The sequence below is a fragment of the Jaculus jaculus genome, chromosome 2 (assembly GCF_020740685.1).
Source record: "Jaculus jaculus isolate mJacJac1 chromosome 2, mJacJac1.mat.Y.cur, whole genome shotgun sequence".
Taxonomy (NCBI): domain Eukaryota; kingdom Metazoa; phylum Chordata; class Mammalia; order Rodentia; family Dipodidae; genus Jaculus; species Jaculus jaculus.
Window position 1 is genome coordinate 145582185 of NC_059103.1, and position 19912 is coordinate 145602096.

The 19912-nt window shown below is 36.2% G+C and overlaps 1 protein-coding gene across 2 annotated transcripts in view; it reads left to right on the plus strand.

Annotated features, from left to right (window-relative positions):
- The window catches only part of Crispld1 (cysteine rich secretory protein LCCL domain containing 1), a 39168-nt gene that overhangs the window by 3364 nt on the left and 15892 nt on the right, over positions 1–19912 (plus strand). The window contains exons 3-7 of one of the 2 annotated variants that reach the window (XM_045143020.1): positions 15372–15490; positions 15840–15972; positions 17089–17204; positions 18095–18195; positions 19662–19799. In XM_045143020.1, coding sequence (XP_044998955.1) covers positions 15372–15490; positions 15840–15972; positions 17089–17204; positions 18095–18195; positions 19662–19799 — 607 coding nt within the window. Of the gene's footprint in view, positions 1–15371; positions 15491–15839; positions 15973–17088; positions 17205–18094; positions 18196–19661; positions 19800–19912 lie in introns of those variants that run through there. The other variant, XM_012949224.2, reaches the window with a different exon arrangement.

The following is a 19912-nucleotide window of genomic DNA, read 5'->3' on the forward strand; positions in this document are numbered from 1 at the left end:
TCAAAATTCTCTGCAGGTTATGGCATCTTCAGTGTCTCATACCCATGTCTCATACTTCTGTATCATACATCTTTTGGAGTGTTTGTCCAATGTGGAAAATTTTGTAACAACTTCTTTATCTGTGAGCCTTCAATCAAAGTCATTTAAGGTCCTCTTTAAGCTACTGTGCACTTACTCAGTGTGGCAAGTCTTCCATGTTTCTTATTACTTAAAATAAGTGAGAGCTTAGAAATTCAATAGCATAAAATGAAATTGGAGAGTGTTTGTGATTTAAGTAACTGAAAATCATGAAAGAATAGTTCTATGACTCTTTCATTTGACTTACAACAAAACAACAAAACTGCTAGTATATGTAGGATGTCTGTGGGGGGCAGGTTATATGAGTTTCTTTTTAGTTTCACTAGTTTCTTTCTAGCTTTGAATTGTTGAAATCAGCCTAGGTTTATGTTGTGTTGCCCTTAGACACTATTAGCACTGGCACAGCGTGTTGGCTGCTCACCAGGCTGTAGGCTCAGTGCCCCACTGTAATACTGGAAGATGTTTCGAGAATACACACTTAAAGGGACATTTAAAAATTATTTTAAAACATATTACTTCTTGGAAATATTGTTGGTTGTATGCATTTCATAGCAATGTAAATGCTGTTGTTGTTGGATCTTTTAAAATACAACTCATTCAGATAGTTATTTAAAATAAATTTACCCTGAGAGCTATTTACTGTGAAACTTTCAATGTCCTATGGCAAACCCACCATTTTGGCCACTTATACTCCATGTTTCATTTTACGTTAACTGTTTAAATAGCCTGTTGTTTTATTTGCAATTGGTGCTTATTGTCATTCTATAATGGCATGGCCATGTCCACTTTATTAATGTCATGTCATCACCTTCACCCTTGCTATATCCACACTAATGTCATGTCCCTCCACTATCTTTATCCTCCTTTAACTTGTAGGGTTAAAAACTGACTGTCCAATGTCATGTCTTTCCTTAAAGAGCTTCTAGGCTGGGAAGAATAGATAGGTTTGGGATATTTCACTACATACATAGGACCACAAAATTATCTGGCCATGTCTATGAGTGATGCCAAGGGAACAAAGACAATCAGAGTTGGAACTGTGAGAGTTCATCAATGGGGCCTTTTCTTGAAGGGGGCCAGCACCATGTATTGAAGGAAAGAGAATGCCAGAAGTAGAGGAACAGGCAACTGCAGGTGGCAGGAATTGTCACACTGATTGACACTGATTGTGGTGAAATAAAATCAGACTAGTCAGATGAAATCACAACACTCTGGCAGAATCCCGAAGGGGATAAATGTATTATGATGACAGGAACCAGAAATCCTAGGGACAGAGCATAGCTCCATCTAATTTAGGGTGCCTTGAGAAACTAGAACCTTCAGGCATCAAATGATGCTCTTTGTGATGGGTGTGTGGATTTTACAGGAAAAAAAAAACTGATCATGGATATGGGAAGCAATATGCTCTCATCTTGTCACTGCTGCTTACAAGAATGTGTGTTTTGAGAGTAGGCTGTCATTTTATGCTTGTTTGACAAAATTGGTGGAAAAATTCAAACCACAGGTACTGTATTATGATGAGGCGTTGGATCCTACTGAGCAGCTGCTTTCTTCACACTTTCCCTCCCATCAGTTCCAAGACCCATCGGTTGATTTGTTCATCTACATGCCCTTCTTTCCTTTTCATCCATAAAAATATGTTACTTAGGTGTTGCTATATCCATTCAGCTGAAATGCTGTCATCTTTTCATGGTTCCATCTTTCATGGTGGTCACCTGCACTTCTTTGATGTGTTTTCCAGGAAACATGCATCAGGTCATCTCCATGTAACATTGTGAAGCCACTTCAGAAGAAAGCTAAATTCCTTATCCTTTTCCTCCATCCTCACCTGCTTCCCTCCTTTCTTTCTCAATGAATATTATTGACATCTGCTCAGTCCTCTCAGAAACAGGCAAATAACTGGATAAATATTTACATCTCATCTCCACACCCATAGATATAAATGGACATGAGCTTGTTGAGTTGTGTGTAGAATTCTTCTCAGGGATGTCTTTGAGTCTGTTGCTTCTATTTTAATCTCTTTTTTTGGTCCCTGACTAAAACTCAAGTTGGTATCAACTTCCCACTGAGAAACCAGTCTGTTTCTACTGTATTTATAATTTATTCCACCCTCTGCACTGTTGGTAAAGCTGACTTTTACCTCCAACAGATCTATGTTGGTCCCTCAGTTGTACAAAAGTTCTCTTGAGTTCTACATGGCTCACAAGTTAAAGCCCTCCATAATTAGCTCATACAAAGAGGCACTTGTGGTTCAGTCTTCCCCATTGCACTCAACTTTGTTGTGCCTGTGCTCATGCTGGAGTACTTGCAGTTCTTTCGGAAGGACATGCTCCCTCATGTCTCTTTACCTCTGCTGATTTGGTCTCTTCTGTGTCTGTCTGCCATTCTGTCTCTGCCTGTCAGAATCCTACCTAGCACCTCCCCCTTCATAAAAAGCTCTAAAACCTAAAGAGTTTTCTGGTGGACCCATTCCCTGCTCCAATCCCAAAATGTTAGATTACACTCAATTTATTGTATTAAAATTTGCCATGGTGAATATTTATCTCCTATTTTCCTTTCTAAGACATGAGTTCCTAGAAGAGTAATAATTTTACTGTATTTATCTTATAATTTGTTGCATACAAGATGGATTCAGTAAATACATATTGATTAAAAATTATTATATGCTCAAACATGTGTTAAATGAAGGCATGGATAGAATAGGCAAGGTAGTATCAGAGACAATGGAATACACATGGAAAAGAGAAATTAAATCTGTAAGAGTTTTAGAAGATAGCATAGCCAAACCAGGTAACAGATGTGGGAATTGAATATGTTTGAGAAGACACACAAGGTTTTAAGAAATATTTTGTTATTATTTATTTACTTAAGAGAAAGAGGCAGAGGAAGAAAGAGAAATAGAGAGAGAATAGGTGTGTCAGGGCCTCCAGCCACTGCAGATGAATGCCACATGCATGCCCCCCTTGTGTATCTGGCTTATGTGGGTCCTAGAGAATTGAACTGGGGTCCTTTGGCTTTACAGGCAAATGTCTTAACCACTAAGTCATGTCTCTAGCCTGGCATACAGGCTTTAGTTTGGTATTATTTGATATTTTCTAGGGTTGGGAATGTGGTTCAGTGGTTAAAGGCTCTTAGAGCCTGCTCGTCCAGGTTCAATTCCCCAGCCATACAAGTAAAGCAGGATGCAAAAAGTGGCATAAGTGTTTATTTGTAGACACAAGCCCATGTGCACACGCACACACCAATATGTATGTATGTGTGTGTGTGTGTGTGTGTGTGTGTGTATATATATACATATATATATATATATATATATATATATATATATATATATATATATACATATATATATATATATTGTGTGTGTGTATACACACACATATACACACATATATATATATACATATATATATATATATATTGTGTGTGTGTATACACACACATATACACACACATACATACACATGCATGTATATGTGTGTGTGTATATATATATATATATATATATATATATATATATATATGAAGAAATATTTTCTAATTTTTGATTATTCATGAGATGCTAAAACTATCCTATACTATAGACTTAATATGGCATTCAGTGTCTGACATTTAAAAGATAAGATACATTAATGGGTATTTATCACTTATTGCAAGCTTTCTTAACATAGAACATCTTAAAATATAGTAGGTAGACTAAAATTCAACATAGTTTAATATTATGCAAAATTTAGTAATGCCTAAAAAGTGCTTTAGCATGCAGGCCGTATTACCAGAGGGACATCTAAGCTTCATAAATCTCCTCCCACTGTTTCTGCTGTTAGGGCTGGGGCCTGTGTGTTCTCTCTCACCTCATGAAGCAGAACCTTGGTAGGAGGCTTCTCCAAATGCAAAGCAAAATACCTGTGAATACCTCTGTCTTTGCTAGGCAACCAGAGATTCAGAGCTAAATGGGATTGGCAGTATGTGGTATAATTAGAGGCAAACAATAGCTTGGTTCCTGTTTGTAACATATATTCTTTTTATGGCCATTTTAAGATTATAAATCAAGTCTTTGGTCTTTTTCTTTTGTGCTTCAGAATAACACATGATTTTAGAAACTGAACATGAGGCAACCTACTTCATGGAGCAGGGTGCTTTTTAGTCAAGGATATAAGACAGTGATCTTTACCTTTTGGAGTTGCTGTTTTCTCTCATATATTAATAGTCTCCTGACACTTTTTGCCATGAGCAACATACATCTATAATAAACAGAAGTGGTCCAATGACAGCTTTCCTGAGTCTGTCCACCCAAACTCACAGATGATAACTTCCTGGGCTAGCTAGCCAAAGGTCATGGCAGCACATTGTTTCATCTAGGAGTGTCAGGAATTTATTTCAATTAAGATTGACTGCCATTCTCTATTCCCAAAGCAGTAATTTTCTCTGTTTAGTAGTGGTTTTCAGAAAGCTTAAAAATAATTAATGTTTTGAAATTTGATATGAAGTGTGTAGCAGCACTTTAAAATATAATAAATTTCTTTTGGTTCATAGCATATTATCATTATTTAAAAATACTTAAATTTCTTTATTCTGAATTTAAAGTAGCTTATTAATTTTTTTCCAAAAATGTCTTAATTCACTATTTGCCATTTTCAGAATAAAAACAAAGTAAGCTATAGTGTTTAAAAATCTATGAGGCCTTACGTTTGGTCAAGACACTGACATTTTAATGAAATTTTCCCTTTGGAAATTGCACTCTGATGGCAGTACTGTAGGAAGAAAGTAATGTGGCAACCTAGTTGTATTAAATATTATAATAACCATGGATGACTCTCTGAATTTCCAGGAGTTTAATGATTTTCCTTTAAGCAAAAGCAATTTACTGGGGCTTTTGAGAGATAATAGAATAAGTGTAGAGATTTGAGGCTAATATTAATCATTGCTTCATTTAGCATACTTTGGAAATTTACCAAATGCCAGGTTCTGTCTGGGGCTCAGTAATGAATTCCACAAGCATTGTCCCCTACATGGAAAAGCTACTAAGGCCGTGAACTTTCAGACTCAGCAAGTTGCTCATGTAGCTGACAAGAGATGGAGCTTGGGAAGTGGTGTAGAAAATGAGCTCAGATATGTAACTGGAGGGAAGAAATAGGCCATTGTAGAGATTCGCTTTTAGTCAGTGATAAAAGCCATTTAAGCATTTCAGTAGAGGAGAACTGATCTTAGGATGGCCCTGGCTTTTTTGAAAATTGGGTTCAAGGGGCTGGAGAGATGGTTTAGTGGTTAAGATACTTGCCTGAAAAACCTAATGACCCAGGTTCAATTCCACAGTACCCATGTAAAGGCAGATGCAAAAAGTGACACATGTATTTAGAGTTTATTTTCAGTGGCTAGAGGCTGTGGCAAGTCCATTCTCTCTGTCTGCCTCCTTTCTCTTGCTTTTCTTTTCTTTCTCTCAACCTCTCTCCTTGCAAAGAAGTACTTAAAAAAAAAAAGAAAGTAAATGGGCTTTAAGTGGTGAAAGTAGGGGCAATTATGTGAGCAGAGAGATGGAATGATTGTAATAATTCAGTTGACAGGGTGGCAGCGTGAAAGTGGTGGACAATGGCTGTGATGTTAATACTAACCTTCTTAAATTCATAATATTAGTCTTGAAAATTTCATGGAAGCCTTGGGATAAGACACATAGAGTTAGGTTGGTTGGACTTCTCTCTACTGGCTTAAAATTCACATCTATCCAAGGACGGCTGCCAGTGTTTGGAAATTGGTGGCAGTTATTAGTCTGGTTTAAGAATCACAGGAAAAAAGTTACTGATTTGACAACATTCAGGGACTTTCAGAATGTGGCCAAGATTCTAGAAATCACCAGTTAATTGGTCTTCAACCCCAAGGTATTAAAAGAGATAGAACCACAGATCTGTCTTTTCTCTTCCCAGGACAGTGTTGTCTACTGTTTTCCTACATGGACTGCTTTCCTCTCTCCATACCCAAATTTTTCCCTCATTCTTTATGTAGTAGAAGATGCAGTCGTTAGCATGAGAAGCAGGAGAAAACAGTGTTTCAATTTCTGTCAAGATCGCCATTGCACTATCATGGGGTGTATTATTTCATTTTTGAGATAGTACAGATTGTAGATGTGGGTATTACTATACAGTTTTTGCTTGAGAAACTGGAAGTATTGAGGTACCCATTTTCCAAAATGAGGAAGAATGTGTATAGAATATCTATGGGTGGAGGAGGCAGAAGCTCCATTTTGGACACTGTTTAGATAGTCAAGTAAGTTTGTCAGAGTGTACTTGAACATATTTCCATTAGATTTATGTTGTCCAGTCGGCAATACAAAGTTAGAATTCATCAGCACTTAAATGGTAATGTCGTGTGGAGAGATGATATCTTCATGGGTGTTATTAAAAGATATAGAACTTCAAGCAAGGCCTTCACACCCTTTGACGTGTAGTGGCTTGGAAGCTGGGGAGGGACTGCACAGAGCAGAATTAGGAAGAAATCCAGGGGGTATAATTGTTTGGTTACCAAATGAAAAAGAAGTGAAAGTGGAGAGGTAAGTTAGGAAGCCCTAACTATACTCTGAGCAAGATACAACAATGGTTTGGACCAGCACGTGACTGATACAGATGGAGACCCAGGGAGTTTCACTGCATGCTTTGATGATACTCCTGATAAACTTTAAAACGTACAACCAAAGATAAGAAAGGACTTGGGATGTTCAGTTTTTCAGGTCTTTCAGTTGTTTATTAAAGCCCTTGGTGAGACTAGAAGAGAAACAGGAGAAAATGAAGATGAAATTGAGAATTCCTTTCAGAGCAGACATAGTTTGAGATGCCATACCATGTTCAGTTCCAATTTGTTTTCAGTGAAGATGTGAGGCTTGAGATGAGAATATGGAAAGCCTGTGGGTGTTGTTGGGAGTTATCCAAACAGCTGCCTGAACAGCTTCAGTCCAGGAGGAGCTTGGCTGGGACAGAGTTGACTGCCTTGGGGCGTGCTCTGGGATGACAGTACACAGAGGGGTAGAACAGCGAGAAGTGGTCACAACAGCATTTGCAAATAAGTAGTCAGCAGCATATGCTGCGCTTCTAGAAGCCAGAAGAGGGAACAGTGAAGGAGTTATTGTATTTTTTTTCATTGATCCTGGAAAATTCATAAGACGATGAAGACAAGTGAATGATGGTTTTGTCAATGTGGTAGCCCTCGGTAACTTTCATTGGAATTCCATTGGTGAGATATGCCTGCAAGTCCAATGGAAGGTGTGAGTAGAAAACCATGTGAGCTGGGGGAAAATATAGCAGTGAAGGAGATCAGAGACAGGAGAACATTTAGAGTGGATGATAGCTGTGTTCATGGGTTCACAGGAATGAAAATGTTGAGAAAGCTCTGGGCATAAGAGTGGGCAGTACAATTACAAAGTCAGCTCATTTATTCCAGCAACAAATCTGGGGCAACATGGGTGGAAATAGAATATTTGATAAAGAAAAGAGAAAGGGATTTTCATGTTAATGTGTGTTTTCCTCAGTGGACTGTTGGAACAAAATCTGTCAGCTGAGCTTGAGCAGATAGGAGAGAAAGAAGGTCTGAGGATAGCCCATTATGAAATCATGATTTTGAAGAATCTGTGTAAGGACCATCATGCAGTCAGACGTTTTTTAAGTGTTTTTTAAGGCACAACACCTAACTTTTTCATACCACTTTAAGTTCAGAAACAGATTCAAGGGTTTACGGCTTTATGTCAAGAAATTCCCAAAAGAATCAAAGTTTGAAAGTAAGAACACCTTCTCTATGCCATTGCAAACTATTCACCTCGCTGCTGCACGAACTGCCGCCTGCTTGGTCACTGGGTCAGTTGACTAAGCGTTAGGGGAAAGATGAGGATATATTAGTGGGGGTGGGGCTCAAGTTTTAAAGTATTCAGTTTTATGACGTCTCAGGACTTGGTGGATAGCTCACTTTGCCAAACATAAGAATCTAATACTGTGATCTGGTAATCATTAGTTTTTTTCCTCTCCTGACTAAAAGTGGACATAATTATTATGGTATAACTAACCACTTACATATAGCATATTGGAAAAATATAATAGGATTGCACATTAATGTTAAACTGAATATAAGTCATAAACAATTTCTGTATAAGGCAGTAAACAGGAGTGTGTTCTTAAAACAGGTATATTTTGAGATAGCATTTGGAAGAGGGTGTGGGCGTGGTGCAGCAAGGGCTATGGGAGGGAGTATTTTTGTGGCTAGCACCTCATGGCAAAGCTTGGGAGAGGGAAGTTTGTAGGCACATTGATTGAAGTGGAGGGCACATGACCTGTATGAATTGATACATACCTCTATCTAAGGGCATATATTTCCCAAGTGGTGAAAACATCTGGTTCTATCAAGTGTTAATCCACAGGCATTAGCAATGTAGCACAGTTGATTTTACCCTTCCTGATAGCTGTAAAAAGGCATTTCATTTGAGGTAATGGGAGTATTAGCTCAAGGTGTTAAGATTAAACAAATTATTGTAAAATATATTTTCAAACTGAAACTTTATAAATATTTTATATACAACAAACCATTTTTCAAATGGTGAAATTATAAGTACTTTATATACAACAAATTGTTTTCATACTGTGACTTTATAAATACTTTGAAAAATATTCCTGTTTGTGTATAAATATTGGTGCTACCTAAACTTGAGGGTTTGTTACAGGAGCCATTGGAAATGCCATCTTGGACTAACCAGTGCCTTTAATTTATAGAAGACATTTTAAACATTGTTAGGAAGGGCTTCCTGTAGACTGTCTTTTACTAGGGATATCTGAAATTCGTATTCTTAGATTACTGTCTTTGGACTTTTAGGTGGCAGTTAATTACCTTATTTTCTAGTCATTGAGAAATTTGGATTTGACTTTTTTTCTTAGTTATATGAATACCAGTAATGTTCCAAATACAAATTAAGAGGTTATAGTAATTACAGGAAGACTAACTAGGCTATTAGACTAATAGAGAGAGAAGAGGCATTTACAAAACCCTAGTAGGTGTCAAATAATATCAGGTAGTTTGCTAAAATGCATTTTACAATATTTTTATTCTAAGGCATTTACTACTCACAGGAAACAAATGTTCAATAGCAGGTGATCAATAGGGAAAAAAAAAAGAACATACTGCAGTCTCTGCATTCAGAGTTAGGGACAATGGCTCACAGGTGTCAGTGGAATGGTCGTCCCATGGCTTCAGTGGTGCCACAGCATGCGTGGTGAGGGCTGAGCTGAGGACATTGAGCTGTGGGAGAGGACACACCACTGTGAGAGGCGGAGGAGAGAGGCTGTGAGTACGAACACACAAATTACCTTCTGAATGCCTCTGTCTTCACTGGCTAAACCCAACTGGAAGCCAAAGAGCAAGAGAACAGAGGTAACTCACTGAGGAACTAAGCTGTTTGAGGCATAAAGTATGGTAGCAGAGCCTGGGGTGACTGTGCAGGGATCAATTTAGAAGGGTTCTATAATATTTCTCTCAAAATTTCAAATAACATTGTTGCAGAGCCGTGTGTGTGTGTGTGTGTGTGTGTGTGTCTTCAAGGCAGGAATTATTAGTGAGCACAACATATAATTTTGATTATAGCAATACAAAAAATATAAAGCATAATATATTTTGCTGAAGCATATTATGAAAGTTTCATTGAAAGCATTCTTATGTCAGTCTGTTTAACCAAGTTGTGAAAATACATTGTAGGCATAGGTTCTGTGTTTTTATAAACCTTTACTGATTTGAGTTTGTTTGCATTTTTATCATTAAAAAATATTAGACAGTCCCAAATATGAAAAATAAGAATAATTATGTCGTTTACCTTCAAAACCTAAGTAATTGTTCATATTTCTATGGATTGAACATGAACTGTCTCACACAGGCTTGTTTGTACACTTGCTCCCCAGCTGAGGGAGTTGTTCTGGGGACTTATGAAATGTTTAAGACATGGGATCTAGCTGGCAAAGGTACCTCAGTGGGACATAGGCCTTGAAGGTTATACTTGGTCTGGCTCCCATTTAGGTCTCTACCTTCAGATCAGCATCATGTAAAAAGCCAGTACCTTTGTGATCCCCCTGCCACAGACCCGGCTACTCTAGCATGCCTGTCCCTCTCTTAATGGTCTACAGTGCCCCAAAGCCAAGAGCCATAATTAGACAAAAACTTAATACATAAACAATTGCTCTAGATAAGAGTAATTTACTGTGAGAATTTCTTTTCACTAACAGGCGTTTTTCTATGTTTGATTTTATTAGAACAATTCTCTGTATATATCAAATTATTGGACTATAAATGAAGAAATATATTGTCATAAAGTGATCCAGTATCTATAGACCAAAATGTAAAGGACTGAGAAATTAGATTGTGCAATTTATAAATGATTAGGTTGTTATTTCTTGTAAGGTCCTAAAGGCTTTGTCTGAAAGTAGATTTTGAGAGAGGGATTACCTCACATGCCTCATATCTCAGCAATTTCCAGGAGGCCCTTGTATGCGCATCGCCTGAGGTAATGCTGCTTTCTCAGTAGCTGGCAGGGCCCCTGTGCTTGCTAACCCCAGTGTTTTCTTTGAAATCTGAGCCTTGTGTCTTTTCCTCTACCTCCAGTCTTTTTAAGCACCTGAAACAGAGTAGTCAAATATCTGAAGTCATCTCCAAATTGGAAGGAATGTACTATGTCTGAGTTTTTTTTCTATAGTGCATTTTGTGAGCTGGTGACCTAGTCAAAAAAAAGCAGAAACCTTTTCATCTCATTATTTTATTGATGTTAGTGTGGGAGGAAAGAAAGTAGACTTCAAGGAGTTGAAAATGAGGAATTATATTTGGAATCTGAGCCTGAAATCTTCTGAACTGTCCAAAGTGCTCTTTCATAAGGTAATAAATTAAATTATTGGAACATCTGGTGGTCAAGTTTTTATTGCTAGAAAGGATCACATGGACAAGTTCATTGTCTGAACTGGAAAAAAAAAAAACAGTAGATTCATGGAGGGATTTATTTTTAAATAAGAAGGGATTTTTTTTTTAATGGTCTTTTTAGAAGTAGTGGCCTAGCGAGAATAATGTTATCAAGGTATTACTTAGAAAAACATAACTGTGTCTGTGGTTTCTTTAACCACTCCTGCACACATGAGCTGCTGAAAAATCTTGATGTCCCTGTACATATGCAGAACAGTTACATGTAGAAATCTGCCTTATTTAACTTTTTAGTATGATTTTATGCACTTACTGCTTCCTATTGCAGTTATGTTTTGAAGAGCAATAAAACTAAAGACTTGGAAGCAGCTGAGTTTTGCTCTAATAATTTATTCATATTCATACCATCTGAAGCCTGTTTGTCTTAAGATCATGCATTTCACAAAGCTGCTTTTGCTTCTAGTTAAGAGATGCTCCAATTCTCACCTGAAATATTATATTACTGTTAATAAGTCCTTGTGAGGCACTACAAGAAATACCGCATTCTAAGAAAATGTGAACATAGTAACCTATTTTTTTTGAATAATTTAAACCATGTCATGTTATTCCTTTTTTCTTTTTTCTATTATTTTGGGGGCGGCCATGGTCTCTTTGGCTTTAAATTTGCAATCCTCTTGCCTCATTCCTTCCCATGCTCTGGGATTACATGTGTTTGTTTCCACCTCCAGCAGTAGTCACATCTTGAGCCAGAAAATCCAGAGGGGTGATAAACAGGGTCCTATGGTTCATTCAAAGGAATGTGTCCAATAACCCAAGGACCTCCCAGAAGGCTCCTTAGCATCCCTAACAGTTCTACCCTTGGTAACAAGCCTTTACCACAGAACTTTGGGGGACACTATTCACCCACATTGAAACCACAGAAACTGCCATCCTTGAATCCTCCATTATCACAGAGTGCTCATTTGCAGACAGAGTTTTAGGGCCTTAAACATTGGCCTTCAGCTCTTGTTTAATATGCTACAATAATCATCTTGAATTCATAAAGAGTAAGCGACTCCCAAAACGTGAATTTTTCAAGTTATGTCAGCTGAGGGCTAGCAATTTACTATGGTCAAGAAATATTTGGAAATGCTTAATCTTTTTTCAAGGAAAACTAGTCTTACTAACAGCTTTTTTTCCCCCCTGATGTTCAGTGCTACCAGTTAGTGGTAAGCTAGCAATAACATCTTTCTTAAGACTGCATTTCTAATAATTTAAAATAGTCAGTCACTATTTATTTCACTATAGCAGGAAAACTGATAAGGATATGAATCATGTACTAGCTCATTCATAGTTTACAAAGGTAAAGTCAATTATATTTTTATGTGTATCTTCATAACTATGCAATTTCCAATATCTACAAACAGTATTTTAACGTACGAAAACCATATGTTTCTCTGCATCCTTTGGAAAGGTTTTATCAGGATTTAAATTTGTACATATACATACATACACACACACTTGAAATTAGGAATCATAAATATTGAACTAGCTTAAAAATATCATTGGAAACAAAGTATCAGCACCATAAAGTGATTCTAGTAGTAAAATTTCATTGAAAATATTACTAAGCTCAAAGAATGAACAATGTATAGACGTAGTTGGAAAATAGCTATATTTTAATTTTCTACATACCTCATGTACTCATTTTATGAAGAAATAGTAATTTTAGTGTAGGTTGACTTTAAATTAGGGGCTGGGTGAATAGTTCAGAGGGAAAAAGGGAAACATCCTAGGACATCTTGATTTAATTTACAAACCCGAATTTAAATAGGCATGTGTCTAGTCTGACCTATATTTAAATGTGATGGGTATGAATTATTGGTGAACTTAAACTTGAAATATCCTATAGAGTAAAAATATACATGTGCCGTGCTGCTGTAGATTTTGATATTTCTTTCAGGGCACTTTATTGGTACTTTATTTTTTAAGAGTTGTTTTTCATTTATATTTTATTTGTATTATTATTTTTGGTGTTTGTATGTAATGTATATGTGTATATGCATGTTAATGTATGTGAGTATGTGTAACAGCATGTGTGTGTGGAGGTTAGCAAACAACTTTACATGTTGGACCTCACTGCTTTGAGGCAGCATCTCTCTAAGCGCACTGCTGTGTTCATCAGGGTAACTGTGAGCTTCTGGGGGATTCCCTGTCTCTACCTTCCACCTGGCTGTAGACTTACAGGTGTTGCATATACTCCATCCAGTTTTTATGTGGGTTCATGAGATCTCAACTCAGGTACTTGTGCTTGTATAGCAAGTGTTTTACCCACTGAGCCATGTTCAGCATTTTCATTTTTATTATTGATATTTAGCTAAACAAATATGCTTATTATATTTTCTAATTCTCTTTAAATTGTCACTGATTAATACTTATTAAATATTGATGTAAGTAGGTTTCAACAACATGCCCACTATCACAGCTCTTAAAATAAAATATGCTTACTTTTTATAATATTTATAAGATATAAGTATTATAATTTATTCTATGTACTTTCCTATTTTCAGGGTTATAAACAAAATTTTGATAGTTATAAGCTTAGGCATAGTATAAACTGAATGAGTGAATTTTAGATTTCAGAAAGTGTTCTTTCTGACTTATCTTGCATTTTATCTTGCATTAGAATGCTAGCCTAAAGCATCGGAATGTGATATTTCAGATTTATTTCAATTTCTACGTAACATATATAAATATGCTTTTGATGTATACAGATTTGTGAGTTTGAAACTACTTATATCCTCTTTAAAATCTAGTTTCAATTTTTATGGAAATATTTGTATCACAGACTATATAATCATGGGCAAAGCAAGAGTAAATTGTCCTTCAGTAAAGTCTCCCAGTCTCTTCCAGGAGCTCACCTGGGTGGTCCTCATGGGTGGGTTCTGGGGGTGGGGTTTCCAAGCATCCTCTACCATTACCTGAGGGTCTCCATAAGCTGGTTTCAAGCCAGGAAATCTCACACAGCTGCAAATCCTGATCCTCTCTGTGTGGTCTCTCCACATTGTCTACCCTGCCACCTCTTCACTGTGACTGGCCTCTTAATTTGTTGACTGAGGTCAAGATGTTAAAATGTATCTGAAAAGAGAACCAGCTAGAAGCTCTATTTTGTAACCTAGCTCTAGAAATCTCCAGGCCGCCTTGCTTGTTAGAAGTGAGTCACTTTGCAGCTGGGGATAAAGAGGAGAGACAGAACTCAGCTAAGCTCTTTGTAGGAAACGTTTTGAAATCAAATCATCACAGTGAACTCTTGGTATTTTGGTTTTTAGCCAACTCAGTTCTATTTATGATTTTCCTCTGGTTTGTGGTTTATTCATTCATATGTTCTCTTCTGAGCATGAGAATGCTAGACTGGCAGCCTAAGGATTGGTGTGGTTTTATAGTAGGATTTAAAGCATTGTGTAAAAATCCTGATTTCCAAGACACTAATTTAGTTTGTCTTTTACAGACAACCTAGTTCCCAGGCAAATCTGCTTGGATACTGGGTTGCCTTTGAGAGGTGATTGTTTCCTCCACATTTTGGGTACAAAAGAAAAGCTGTATTTGCCTCATTATCTGGGACTTCATCCAAATTCATTATTTTTTTGCCTAAATTTTGTTGGACAGATAACAGTAACATGAATTTATCTTGGTATAACAAATTAAAATATGCAAATACAATTTTTAGTCAAAGAAATCATGAAATTAATTGTTAACACATCTGTATTGGCATATAAAATGTGTGAATGATAAATATTTATTTGTAGCTGTTTCTGATATAGTATCATGAAGCTGGTAATCTGGAACATTTGCCAAAATATAAAAGCAGAATTTTTATGAATATTAACTACTCTTACTATTTAAATTTTAGTTGATTTTTTTTATTTTTGCTAGATAACAAAAGTCATATGAATGTAGAAACTTCCACCCTCTTCCTCCCGGCTCTGTTTACACAACACCTTTTTTTGGTTTTTAGGTTTCTTCCATTGTCTAAAATTCAGAGAAAGAAAACAAAATTTCCCCACACCAACTCTTACCTTTCTTAGGTTATGCCTTATCACTCCTGTTTTCTAAAATATTGAGAAAGTCACTCATTTTTTTTCTTTCTCTTTCTACTCACTTTGGTGACTCTAACCTCCCATAGGCAGATTAGAAGGGAACGCATATAATCAAGGAGGCTAATTAGGAGGCTAGTGAACATGTTCTAGGTGACAGATGAGAGCCCAGACAAACATGTTAATTTTGTAAATCAGGGAGAAAACATAAGAACTCAGTGACATGATATTCTGAAGAAATGTCCAAACTCTCTGTGATACATTGTATGTCTGTGTTTTGTTTCCCATTTTACTCTGTAGACATGGGATGTGGAACTGGAAAGGTCTGCAGAATCCTGGGCTGAAACATGTTTGTGGGAGCATGGACCTTCAAGTCTGCTACCGTCCATTGGACAGAATTTGGGAGCACATTGGGGAAGGTAGCTTTACATGCACTCTTGATTCTGAAAACAAAAATGGTTGAAATGCAATGCCTTTTAACTCATCACTGTATATTTAAATGGTATGTGCCTACAAGCAAAACAGCTAATCATAAAATAAAGAAAACCCAAATATTCCAACAGAATAATCATCAGATTTTAGGGCTCAATTTTGTTTTAAATCATTGGTATATTAGTAAAATAATGGATATAGATATGGAAATATATATTTAAAACTTATGACTTACACAGAAGGAAGTTCTACCAAAATTTTTCAATCTATTTTGCAATGTTTGGTTATATTTTTTTCCAACGTTTCTTGTTCTTTGTGATTACTTTCTTGTACTAGATACAGGCCCCCAACATTCCATGTACAAGCATGGTATGATGAAGTGAGAGACTTTAGCTACCCATATGAGCATGAGTGCAACCCGTATTGTCCATTCAGATGCTCTGGTCCTGTATGTACCCACTATACACAGGTATGCTTTGGGTGGGTGTATTATCCTCCATTCTCCCACATTCATTTAGTAACTAGATGAGGACATATGACTATATGTCTTTGTCATGTTATTTGTTATATTACTTAAGAAAGGTTACCTTCTTTATGATTACATGGAATAGGGTAACAGATTTCTATAAATAATAAAAGTAATTATCACAAAATACATTCATATGGCCTCAATAAATATGTATGGGAATTATTTTATCATTTGCAAAATCAATTTTATTTCAAAGAATTAAAAATGCAAATTACCTGTTTCATCCAATACTTACGTATGTGTAACATTTATATCTGTATGTATATCTGTGTATTTTATATTTAGTGTTCCCATTTGATATTGCTTGTATTCTGAAGTTTAAGTCAAACAAAGGAACTCAGGTTCACATTGATGAGCTATTCTGACCTTCTAGATTTCCTATGAGCTGTTATTAGGCTGCAAATACTAATCATTTTATAGGCCTCTGCACATGACAGTGTTAAGATGAGCTTAATGGTACTTAATAACAAGGGACACAATGAGAGATCATACTGTAGAAGAAATTTGTACTCTTACATTTTTGTGTTTATCCTTCATGCTTGATATGTAAAATTTTGTTTCTTTTGTTGATAAGTTTCTTCATAAAAATGTCCATAGGACATGGACCTGTAGCTTTTGAATTATGAAGCAAGTACTTTGAAAACTTCATAGCAGATAGAGATATTTTTCAGCAGACTTCTTTTAAAAATTGACTTAAGCCGGGCGCGGTGGCGCACGCCTTTAATCCCAGCACTTGGGAGGCAGAGGTAGGAGGATCACCATGAGTTCGAGGCCACCCTGAGACTACAGAGTTAATTCCAGGTCAGCCTGGACCAGAGTGAGACCCTACCTCGAAAAACCAAAAAAAAAAAAAAAAAAAAAAAAAAAACCAAAAAAAATTGACTTAAGTGTAACCAGCTTAGGAAAGAATCCCTTGTTTTTACTGCTTCATTTCATTTTGAGTGATAAATGTTGGTTTCTCCAGTTTAATTTTCCTTCACTTCTTCTTGATATGTTGTTGTCTTATTTAATCACAGTCAACCTGCTTGTTCTGAGCCTTTTCTTCCTCCAATGTAGGTGGTGTGGGCAACGAGTAGCAGGATAGGCTGTGCCATTAATCTGTGCCACAACATGAACATCTGGGGGCAGATATGGCCCAAAGCTGTCTACTTGGTGTGCAATTATTCCCCAAAGTGAGTAGAACAAACACTGGTTTCACGTTTAAGTTTTTGTTTTTTAAGAACATGAAAGTTATTTAATATTTCTGAGTTTTCTGTAATGCATATTGAATAAAGTATATTTTTAATCAGCTTATCTAATATAGACTTGCTTATGGTTGCTTCATGTGTTAAATCAGTGTTTAAGGGGAATAAGAAAATTGAAAATGTCTTTGTGAAGATAGGAAGATAGAAAGAGGGAGAGAGAATTGGTGTGTCAGGTCCTCCAGCCACTGAAATTGAACTCCACAGACGTGTCCACCTTGTGCGCATGTGCAACCTTGTGCACTTGTATCACCTTGTGCTTCTGGCTTATGTGGGACCTGGAAAGTCAAACATGAGTCCTTAGGCTTCACAGGCAAGCGCCTTAACCACTAAGTCACCTCTCTTGCCCAGTTTATGTCCTTAGCTTCACTCAATATGGTGTTAGGTTACATATTTATTAATTTTGATTAGAGGTTATCAACTGTAGGTTTGTTGAGAAATATATTTTCATCCATATAAAGACTATTTGAATGGTCGTATTAAAATTTTTATACAATCATACTTGGGGTCAAATTTGATTCAAAATCTGATTTTACTAAGACATGTGGAATGCAGATGAATATCTCTAGTGAATTTACTTTTCTGTAAATGTTTGATTTTCAAATTTTTAATAGTATTGACAAGTTACCTTGAAAGTTTTAGGAAGAATAAGGCAGTAATCTATATATAAATTTAGTAATCCAAATGATTATATGCTGAAATACATAAAGGTCTGAAAATTAAAACACCTAGATCATTACCCAGAAAATTCATGTTTTTTACTGTCTTACAATAAATTGTGCTGTTAGATGATCTCTTAAAGGGTTGGACCATCTTTTCAGGGGAAACTGGTGGGGACATGCTCCTTACAAACATGGACGGCCTTGTTCTGCTTGCCCGCCTAGTTTTGGAGGTGGCTGTAGAGAAAATTTGTGCTACAAGGGTAAGTTCTGTTCTGTTGTGATATCCACCTTCTGTCACATCTTGATACTGCTGTGCATTAAGTCTGCTAGGAGATAAAAAGAAATATAGGACTATGGTGTACCTCTGAAGGCTAGAATGTTTGCTCAGCATGTGTGTGCCCTGGGTGCAACCCCAATCATCAAGAGAAGAAAAGCAATGCCTAAAATCACATTTAATTACTGCATAAAACAATCTCTAGAACTCTAGCTCAAGTCTTCTGAGCAAGGCATTTTATATGTATATAATTATTAAAATTATTTTAAGGTGGTTATTGTAATGTTGATTTTGTCAATGTTTACTTGAAGGAAAATTGAATGATTATTTAAAATAACAACTTCTATCTCTACTTTGAAATTACTCCAGAGTAACATATATTCTTAAAAGTCATCTTAATATGCTGCTGACTGTCGTTATTTCCATAACTCTCATACTATCTAAGGAATTGGCAATTTCACTTAATTCATTTTTAGTGTGTTGAGAGTTTGACAAACATAACTCTCCATGTCCTTACTGACTCATGCACAATAGGTCACATGGATTTTCTACTTCTCACTGCAGACTACAAGTTTTTTTTTAATGATAAAATACTTTTAAAAGTAGATGATTTCAGCAAAACTTATGAAAGCAGTAGTCTCAAATATGTTTGAAATCTTAAAACAATAAATAAAATATATTTTCCTATTATAGTAACAGAAGGTAAAATGTGTATGACAAAGCTTCGTGAAAAATCATGCATTGGGGCACTTAAGTGTATGCTCTTAACTTGCTTTTACTTTCAGTTATTAATGGGTAAATGGAGGTTGATATAGATAAGTGTGTTATAAATATTTGAAAAAATGTAGCTCTTGTTGAGTGATTACAATAAGTGTGTTTGTTTCCCTTAATGAGGGAATGCTCATTAGGTACAATTAATTGACAGGAACTACCCACTGATGTCCCCCTATTGTATATCGCTGCTTGAATTCCTAAACACTTTTGCAACATGAAATGGATTTTGCAGCAAAAAACAAGGGCCTGCTAATTCTTGTTTTGGCTATATTTCTACTTGGGGCATTTAAATGTAATTCTCGTAAAATATTAATATGATTCCATTTGGAAAAGCAGTATATATCCTAAGGTTAGATGTTATTAGATTATTGTGTCAATTTCATGGTGCTTTTATGAAAACCAAATACTGATAATGTGATGAAATGAAGGCAAAGTTTAGAAATGACTCACTAAACATTACCTTGATACCAATATGAATGAACCAAGAGTTCTAGGGATTGTGTATTTCATTTGCTTCATTACAGTGCTTAAGATTTTGAAACCTTATGTCAAAACCTGTGCCAAAAGTACTGTTTTTTTTTCAATTTTAAAAGTTAAATGGGTATAGAAAGACATTTTCTTATTTAATAATTTGGAATAAAATGGAATCCTCATATGTAAATCCTTTCCCTCTAACAGAAGGGTCAGACAGGTACACTCCTCGAGAAGAAGAAACAAATGAAATCGAACGGCAGCAGACTCAGGTCCATGACACACACGTTCGGACAAGATCGGATGATAGTGACAGAAATGAAGTCATCAGCACACAGCAAATGTGTAAGGCCTTGCATGATAGATACATCAGACGCTAACAGCATAGATGCCATAGCCATCTATATTTTCTTTGCACATTTTCAGAATGTAAAAATGCATTTTATCACATCACATAG